The following is a 10,194-nucleotide window of genomic DNA, read 5'->3' on the forward strand; positions in this document are numbered from 1 at the left end:
GGGGGGGGCTGTTATTAAACTTGTTTTAGTTTCCCAAACTTAAGAGGTCTCACAAATTTTTTTCTTTCTTATCTCTGCTTTTAACTCTCTTCTCCTGGAACAGGAGAGAGGTTCGAGAGAGGAAAGAACAGTTCCTGTGATTGGTGTACCTGGGCCAACCACTGACAGGTGACAAAAAAACAAGAAAAAAAAAGGAAATGGGTCGTAATTGTGTATCGTGAACACATCCTCTAAATCAAGTTAGATTTTACTTTTCTTTGTTATTTTAAGAATGGAATCGCCTTGGGGGAGAGACACAAACCTGATTCATCTTGTTAAGTACTAATACACAACGACAGAAGAGTAGGAGTTATAATTTAGACTGCAAATAGGACAATCTTTGGTTAAAACGTAATCCAGACAAGACCAAGTCAGAGCTGAAAATACGTTTGTTTTCATTCCCTTCCTACTAGTATGGTGTCTAATGAAAGATTAGGCAATTTTAACAGATAAAGTTAGCTTCCAGTAGCAAGAAAAAGGGCATTTTAATTTACTTAAGGGGTTCACAAGATGATGTGTGTATATACCTATGTATCTAACAGCAACAGTAATCTCAAACCCAACACTGATGTAACAGAATACTTCCACCTATTATTATACCTATTTACTCAGAAAACAGATAATCTCAGTAAGGATGATCGTCCTGTTTGGCAGTTCACATTAAAAAAAAAAAATCAAGCTTGGAAACAAATTGCTTTGAATTTTTGTACCGTTTACGCTGATGCATGGTAGTCTCTTCTGCTTCTTTACTTTGAGCTACATCTAAAAAGAAGAAACCCAGAAAGGTATTTTATACTTATCTATATCAGAGAAACCAGATGCTTCCAGAATATCCCAGTGCCATCATAAAAATATCTTGCTAGCAATCAAATTACTACTGCAAGATTACATTTGGTATTTGTATCAGGTACTTCCTATTTGAAAGATTTCATTAACTTAGTAATTCAGCTGAAAACTTTGACTGAAAAAGATATTGAAGTTGGTGTGGCTTAAAAAAGCCACACCGAAAATGCACAATTTTCCAGGCCAGGTAAAAGTTTTTCCAGTCTCCAGATATCACTTACTTGAAACCTGAACCATATAATTTTAGAAACAGTTTCAAGAATGAAATACCTAATATTGATGTTACCATCCCAGCTTGAAACATAGCATTACAGTCGCATTACTACACCAGGAAAAGCCTTCTATGATAAGCACCCCAGGATAATTTAATTTTTGTCTGCTGCAACTTTAGTAACTCAGCTTTCATTGCTTCAAACCCACATGCCAAGTGCTGCCAGATCATCCTCTGACCCCCTTCAATGACTGACAAAACCATGTACATTTAAGCCTCTACCAACTGAATACCACATCCTTGAGCATTAGGTTAAAAAAGAAGAAAAAAAAGCAGCAGTCATTTTGTACCACCCTGAATCTCAGAAAAAAACAACCTCCCAGGGAAAAATATTCACCTCATATTTCAGCAGATTTCAACTTCCTTAAACCCTATGGTCTTAGACAGCAGAATGCTAATTCTCTCCACAAGAGAGATTTCCTGCTCACAAACTCCATTCAGAGTTTCAGACAATTCTGAATGTCTCATCGACAGAATACTTACTAAATACTAATACATCTGTGGCTTACTCACAGCATCCCCAGGCTCCTAACTCTAAGATATCTGTGGCTTATTGTAAACATTAGCTATATGGTGCTACTCTATGCTCAGAGAAGTCTGCATTTGGTAAAGTGACTTTTAGGTTTTTAGGACATTAAAGCACCCAACTTTAATTACCATTCAAAAATTTTTTGAAATTATGAAAATATTTACCGCATGGATGATTCCCAAAAGCAATTTTAGAAGAATTGCAGTTTTCACTAAGATGATCTTGTATCAACATACTCTGTGGATTGGATGCATTCTCTGGATCAGCTGTATCCTCCTTTATTCTTTTCAACACAGAAAAAATTTTTTTAAAAGAAAAGGTTTAAATGTTTAATATTTAAAGGATTCCTTATCATAGACGGAAATTCTTTTCATTAAGTTTTTCATTCTAATTTATGTAAGAAAAAGATACAATATAATGTCTTCCTGCAAATAGTTCAGGGTTGCTGAACTTCAGTAACTCAGTAAGAAGCATTTATTCAGAAATCCAAGCTAGGAGAACATTCAAAATTCTGATGGTATCAGCATTTCCTTTAATCATTAAAACTACTGGCCTTGCTGTATGTGAAAATTATTCCCTTCCAGAAAAAATTCCAGTAGGTTTGGTCATATTTCATTCTGACTTGGAAGAAGCAAAAATTTCAGAATACTCTAAGCTCTTCATTTATTAGTAAGCGACCTCCGGCTTTCCAGCTGTACAGCTAGAGGCTTCACTAGCTGGACTCAAGACTCAGGACACATTGCAAGAGTCAATCTACTTGAGAGCTCAGTGAGACCACCAGAGAGTAAGAGACTATTACATCACACACAAATCCTACACAAAAAACCCCAGAGTGATACAGAACGCTTGTTGAACTAGAAAGTAATCTGCCACATACTAAGTAGGATACGTTTCTTTTATAAAATTTAAATCTGTGATGAAGCAACCCAAACCTGCATTATCAACATGTAACTATGCATAGTCTGCAACAGGGAGAACATATTCCTGCAAAAAACCCAAATTAAGTTCGCCTTACAGGAGCTCTCTGAGTTGCCTTTATTTAACTAAAAAGACTGCAGTCACTTCTGAGTGTTTCAACAGTAGTATCAGCCTTAGTGAAAGTAATCCAAGCAGCTGCATTACAGATATTTCAGTTGGAATTGCTGCACACACCACCACAATAAAGTTGTTTGGTCTCTGGCATTACACGTTCTGGTGACCATTAGAAGGTTACCAACCTTGCTGTTCTGTAACAGCATGAAAGAAGATATAAATTGAAAAAGGTAGTCCTCGAGGTAGCAGAAACCCGAGAGCCATCTGAAAGGAGTAAAACCTGAAAAAAAGCTTTCCGAGCATCAACAGTGCAGTGTTCTCAAATGGTGATTTTTAAGGTTGAACAAAAACTATAGAAAAGAGCCCAAATCCTTTGGTTAAGATTAAACTCTGGTACAGTTCTAGATAGAAATGCAGGAACCTCAGTCTAACTTGAAAACAAACTATGGAGGGTCTTAGGCTTCCTCATCTTGTTGACTGGTTAAGTCACAGAGACAACAGTCTTAATCAGCTTGCCCAGCCCTGAGACAACACATGCTAGTATTACAGCAGCCTTTTTTTTGTTTAAGAAGCAGTATTTACTCTCTGAAAGGAAGTATTTGAGGTATCTCTCTTTTTAAATACTAAAAAACTTGGTTGGTCAGACAAATACATTTAAATTATATTTTCAATGATAGCTCCGCAAACTGAAGAATAAGCAGCTAAAGAAACTCCCCAACAAGATGCCACACAGAGGCCAGACAAAAGCTACCAATGTCTTGCTCATAAGCATTTTAAATCAAGGGTCCTAGGATCCAGAACAGATCACAGTGACATCTGCTCTTCCATCACATACTGTATTCAATCAGTTCTAAAAGTTTACAAGGCAAGGAAAAAAATGTACAACGCTGTTACTGCAAAAAGCATCACGTAGACACGCTCACTGAATACACAGTCCTAATCCTTCTAAAGTGAACTGGCTGCATTTTTCAGCTTCAAATCTGTACAAACACCAATGATATACTCTACTGACTGGTACTATTTACTGACTAGTCAGCATTCAAAAAAGCCACTGATCATAACAAAGGTAACAGCATTTTAATTTAGACTCCATATTTTTATAAGCTTGACTACATCAAATACTAGTTGAACATTTTCTAAAATTGGTACTTCTGATGGTTATGTGGCTAGAGAATAGTTAAAGGGAAGCCAACGTATCAACTCTGTGCTTAAATGAAAATCACATTCAGTAATACGAATCATGAAAATATCCAGTTAAAATTAAATAATAGCATTGCTGAAAAAAGTTGTAAACACTTACAAAGGCTCTGAGTTCTTTGCATGACCTAACACTTTCACGTGTCCGCACAACTTCTCAAGTTGCGTTATATGTTCTGGATTGTCAGTTCCCAGACCTGTAGACAAAATCTCAGACCGAACATTGTATTCATTGACCGACACCTTCAGCTCTGAAATTCTGGTAACCCGGACCTTGAATTACAAACATACAAAATGGAAATCTTATGTTCTCTCTCCAACTCTAAGCTGTCCTTTAAAGTAAAGCTTTAAGCATACCTGATTTTCAAACAGGAACCTAACAATATTTAATCACTTTCAAGTATCACACATCTTGTTCATTGTGATAATGGCTCAAGTAACTAGTTGCTAGTCCCACCTACCAGAACCAAGGTGCAATGCAGTGAACAATCCTATCCCTGATTCACAAATTACGGTGAAAATACACACCACATAGAGTAACTTCTAGATCCAAATAAAACTGCTGAGGCAGTATGGTAAGAAAAACCCTAAACAAAATCAAAAGCACAGAAGCTGGAGAAAGGCTGAGGTACACCAGAGGAATATGTGATGAACTACGGGACTGGTTTTACAAGACAAAACCCTAAGAACTAGTACTTCCCAGATATACTTGTTAACTTTGTAGAATAGTCTATCTGACCTTTATAGTTAATTTAGTGCTCTGTTACTGGTGCATATTGGGCTCTCATGTCTAAAGTTCAAGCTTTACTCACTCTTGTATTCCACCTCTATGCAAGCACACATTTATCACAGAATGGCTGTGGTGGTTACTCTGGTGCTAATCTTGTCCAACCCCCTTGCTCAAGCAGGGTCACTCAGAGTCAGCTGCCCAGCACCATGCCCTGACTGCTTCCGAGTAAATCCAAGGGTGAAGACTCTGCCACCTCTGAACCACCTCTTCCAGTGCTCAAACACTAAGCCAGTAAATTAACCCCCATTATGTGAATACCACATAGAATGAAATGAAAATAAGAACAGACATACGGAAAGAGAAGAAAGGGTGCTCTTGTCATAAAGGAGTTTAGACACAAATATTTTGTAATGCTACAATTCTATACCTACCATTGGGTCAACCCAAGCTGTATTTCCCAAGGTATGTACTATTTTTGCTTCATGTGTTTTTCCTCTAATTTTGTAATTAATATAATCGGTTACCTAGAAAAAACAAATTTGTTCTGCACTTCAGATATATACTAACATAACTTTACAGTTATTTTAGTTATAATGAAGCCTCTGGAGCTTAACAATGAAAAGGGTATTCAATAAATAAACCCAGTTTTGAGTAAACCAGTGAAATAGTCTGACTTCACTGTAAGTTAAAATAGTACTAGACTTCAAGGAGGGAGCTTTCTTAATGGATTAATACTCACACACAGGTCGATTTACAGAGGCTACCCTGTTCCTCCCCAGAGATTCAAAAGCGGCAATGACTAATTCTGAAAGAAGCCATTTAAATCATAGAGAAGAAAATCCCATAAATTTTGCTTTATTAATTTGTAAGTAAAAAAGAGAAAATTGACTTAGCACCTGGCCCAATAGCAGATACTTCTGGTAATACTAATAAACAATGGAATTTGATCATTGAGTTTGCAGTTCATAACTATCTTCTACAAGAAAACAACACACAGAGAGAAATTAAAGAACATGGAGGAAATACCACGTAAAATGATCAGTATTACCTTTGGGTTCCATTCAACTTCATTATCAATGGGTTTCACTCTACAAACTACAAATTCCACAGCCTGAGGTGGCAGACGCTGGAACTTCGCAGGTAAGTGAAGCAGCTGATAGTTCTGGACTTGACTTGTTCTACCTTCATCTATATATTTAACTTCAACATTGAAGAACCCATTTTCCTCCACTTCTGGGGAAATCTCTACCACCTGAATCCTTCAGAGGGTTTAGAGAGAAAACACAGAATTATTCCTACTATTGGCTACACGAATTTTTTCATCTACCTTTGTTTAAAAATTGATATTGTCATAGTAAAAAATCTAACTCTGTGCATGAGAGTAGTCATTCTGTTTCCCATTTGGTAACTTAAAAGAATACGTGATAGCTTTTTAAAGAATGATCTGAATAGCAGTGATATTTTGCTGGTTTTGGGGTGGGTTGTTGACTTTAACTAAACAGCAAAAGTTTTAAATTACAGAATTGTTTTGGTAGGAAGAGACTTTAAGATCACTGAGTCCAGCCATTAACCCAGCACTGCCAAGTCACCACAAAACCATGGCCCTCAGTATTACACCTGTACATCTTTAAAATATTCCCAGGGATGGCAACTCCACAGCCCATTCCAGTGCTTGACAACATTTTTAGTAAAGAATTTTTTTTTTTTTTAATATCCAGTCTAAACCTACCCTGTTGCAACTTGAGGTCGTTTCCTCTTGTCCTATCACTTGTTACTTGGGAGAACAGACTGACCCCCACCACACTACATCCTCCTCTCAGGTAGTTTTAGAGAACAATAAGGTCTCCCCTCAGCATCCTATTTCTTTTTACTTTGTATAAAAAAGTGCACATGAATAATTTCAAAAAACAAAACACTTTTACCTGTGAAAAAGTGTTTTTTCACATAATCCATAAAATGCTAGCTTCTCCACTTTTTTAACAAAAATTCTATTACTAGGTTTCTTAAAATACTCATTAACTTCTTCAGCAAGAGTTGTATATTCGTCCTTTGGTTTATCTACTATTCGACCAAAGTAGTTTGTTGCATTTACAACGTGAAGAGGCAGTATCTGAAAGCATAAAATACATTAGAAAAAAGGAGGACTGGATGATTTCTTGAAGTAATGAAATATAAGTTTTCATATTCAAGATCACCCTCCTCCTTCCAGCCCAAAGAGGTAGCAAAGATGCTGCTGCATACACACATTTCAGGTAGTTATGAATTATTATATAAGATTATGAGTAATACTTACTGCCCATAGTCCAGTCAACAGTGGGTCGGGATTTCTACAGCAGGAACTGTTAGGTGTCAGTTGGTGGTATTCCACTTAAATGAACACCACTGTACTATCACCTGCCAAACCACTAATCACTAAGGCTTTTCACATTGTTCAAGCTTAATTCTAAGTGTTCACTGTAAGGTTGGAGAAGAACCGACTGGGAAAGTGTAAGGTCTTCACTTTTTGCTGTAAAATTACTTAAATGAAAAGCAGTTAATAAACTGCTATCAACACTAATGCATAAAATGCTGGGTGTATTCTGTCCAAAGGCTCATGCCAGGCAGAAGCAGAGATATAGCTGTGTGTATGAGGCCAGACAGGAAAGTAATAACAACCAAAGTAATTCACACTTAAAACCCTAAAAAACACAATGAGACTCAGGTTCTCGAAGTAAGGAAACATCATACCAGGCTTCAAATAAAAAGAAAGTCAGTCAATACTTATCAAAGTGGTAACTGATTTGTTAGACAGCCATCCAGGCTCTGCAGTCAGCAGGAGCAGATGAGGAAATGGAAGAGGCCACAACTGTTGCCTTGAGTGTACCACAGCTAAGTGCGAGTTTCTAACAGGAGTGTCATGAAATGCGTCCACTAAATCCAGAAAATCCATCCATCACTAAAGCTGGATATATGGAGACTGTCAAAGTGTTTGAACCCTTACCTACCAAAAAAAGCTTATTTATTAGACCGGAATGGCATGACACCAACGTATCCACCCAGTTCTCCTTTATTTTCTATTCTCACCATCTATGACTTTAGAAATGGGTAACACCCGTTAACTGCATGATGTGAAGGCACCTGAATTCTGCAGGAGAGGAAGGTGGAAGCAGCTTATAACAACTTTGGAAGGCAGCACCTATGTCTACACACTTGCCCTCAGTGACGCGCATCCAACAAGGAGCCGAGAGAGACTGTACAGTAATGGGTGTATGGAAAGGTACTCTACTACAGAAGTAACGGAAAAGCCAGGTGAAGGGAGCTGAAGATATAAGCTGTTACTGGCATATGAAGAACCATCACAGCAAAGACAACTCAATAATCATGAAGGTTTCATGACTGTGAAACTATTAAAAAATTCCAGTTAGAACAGCATTCTGGATCAAAATGAGTTTCAAAGAGCACTGCCATCTTCGTAGGAAATAACTATTCCATCTAGAAAATAAGGAAAGAGCTGTATCCCATTTTCTGCAGCTATCGCAAATGAAAATACAAGTTTCAAATGACAAGGTCAGAATATAGTAATTTTTCAGAAGTTTTGCATGAATATATCAGCTAGGAAAAACTGCTCACTTCTAACAAAACATGAATAATCTTCCATTTCACTCTAAAATATTAATTTGTGTTTCCTCTACAACAAATATAATTGAAGTTTACAGGAACTTTAATCTTTGTTAATTTTGGTACAGGGTCTCAATTTATAGAGGGAAGGATTGAACAGAACATAAGCCCTTTTCCCATAGAGCAGGAGACAGAAGACAACCTGAGGTGAACTCGGCTTGAATTAAAACTGTTTTGCAGGTGATTCTAAGGATTAAGGGAAAATCTGGCATACTTATTTATGCAAGGGAGAGAAGACTCAAAAATAACAAACATTCAAGAGATATAGTATACATACTAATGTTAATGTTATAAAAAAGTGATATGCTGAGTAGCTAAGACCTGTATTCTTGGTACCCAGAACCAAGGTAAGTAACACTTACTGTCACAAATCCAGGTGTCTGTATAATTTTATCTGGTGTATTCTGGGGCACATCCATTTGTAAATTAATTTGATGACGATCTGGACACACTGCTCTATTCCTATATATTAAGAAAACAGTTTTAGAAAAAGCCCTTTGTTTTCAGCTGTAAACTATTTTGACGTGACTTACATCAGCTTTACGCACTAAAATTTCATCAGCCCTCAAAATTTAGTTTGTCTCAAATGGCACCAGTGACTCTGGGGGTTAGACAGAAACTGCCAAAAAGCTCTTGGTGGAGAAGTCTGTACAACAACAAAAAAAAAACCCAAACCAGAAAACTTGTTTCAGACTAAACCAAACACTAACATTCAATTTTTTATTACTTGCAGAACAGTTACTTATACTAGAAGTCATACCTGAGAACACTATCGCTTCCTCCTGCAAGCTTAATACTTACAATGCACTTGCACTCAGCTCAGGAAAGTCATCATCTACTTACCCACTCTAGAGTTCTAGAGGGACAAAAGACTGGGAGAGAGCAAAGCACAAACCTTGGGCACTTATGGTTAGAATACTAATCAAAACTATATTGAAGTTCCCTTAAGTATATGTAGACAGGAGTTACAATGAATTATGCTACGTCAGACCATGTGTGATTGGTCTCCATAACAACAGTAATGGTTTTGTTTTCATAGAAGTACCAAAAAAAGACTGAAACGGATACAACATTGAACAGGAAAAAAGTTATCAAAATCTGGTTTGAGTGTCAAGAAAACTTGCTATTTCCTTACTTGCAAAACCCAAATGTTTTAAGACAGGCACACAGTGGCCTTGAAAATTTCCGATCTTCTTCAGCTTCTAGCACCTTGGCAGTCAAATCATGCAATTCTGGGGGAATTTCAGCTTCTGTGTGTTGCAAATAGCGCAGGATTTCAAGTGCGTGACATGCACTGGTTTCTGTTAGCAGAATAACTGACCTTGCCTTTGTGTAGTCTTGACCTACAGAAGAATTCTAAAAAAAATTTTTAAAAGCTTTTATGTATCCACCACTTGATAATCAAATGTAATATAAACCCGTAAAAAGATTTACTCAAACCTTAATCAGATTACAGAAGTTGTCAGACATGCTGTGTAGACGCTGACCAAAGATTCTTGGAGAAGGAAAACTGAAATGTACCACACAAGTTGCATCTGTAATTCCCAAAGATTGCATGCAGTCATCTGTTAGAACTAAGCACATGTTTTACAGACAAACATAAGATAACTGTAACACCTCAAGCACGTGAAGTATTACATCACACTAGCAATGGTTGTTTCCTTCTCCCCATCCACTGACTTAAGAAAAATATTTTCTCAATAAACTTACATAAGGCACTGTATTTCTTCAGTCAATACGCTTCATAAGCATATGGCTGAAACAGCATTTCATGTTAGCATCTAATAACCTAGAATAATTCTGTATCTCTTATCAGTACCACAGAATTAAACAGAATTGCCCACAGCCAAGTGCTTCACTTCAGTAAGACAGAAAGCACTTGAAGTAATGCAGGAA

At 37.1% G+C, this 10,194-nt stretch overlaps 1 protein-coding gene across 1 annotated transcript in view; it reads right to left on the reverse strand.

Moving 5' to 3' along the window:
• Window positions 1-10,194, reverse strand: part of TDRD12 (tudor domain containing 12) — a 30,959-nt gene that overhangs the window by 2,977 nt on the left and 17,788 nt on the right. Inside the window, exons 16-24 of the mRNA XM_010141494.1 lie at window positions 9,739-9,872; window positions 9,434-9,654; window positions 8,661-8,760; window positions 6,564-6,751; window positions 5,690-5,900; window positions 5,073-5,165; window positions 4,015-4,184; window positions 1,847-1,965; window positions 750-801 (exon numbers count right to left, since the gene is read on the reverse strand). Of these exons, the coding sequence (XP_010139796.1) occupies window positions 750-801; window positions 1,847-1,965; window positions 4,015-4,184; window positions 5,073-5,165; window positions 5,690-5,900; window positions 6,564-6,751; window positions 8,661-8,760; window positions 9,434-9,654; window positions 9,739-9,872 (1,288 nt within the window). The remainder of the gene's footprint in view (window positions 1-749; window positions 802-1,846; window positions 1,966-4,014; window positions 4,185-5,072; window positions 5,166-5,689; window positions 5,901-6,563; window positions 6,752-8,660; window positions 8,761-9,433; window positions 9,655-9,738; window positions 9,873-10,194) is intronic.

The sequence above is a fragment of the Buceros rhinoceros genome, unplaced genomic scaffold, assembly GCF_000710305.1.
Source record: "Buceros rhinoceros silvestris isolate BGI_N320 unplaced genomic scaffold, ASM71030v1 scaffold12848, whole genome shotgun sequence".
Classification (NCBI taxonomy): Eukaryota; Metazoa; Chordata; class Aves; order Bucerotiformes; family Bucerotidae; genus Buceros; species Buceros rhinoceros.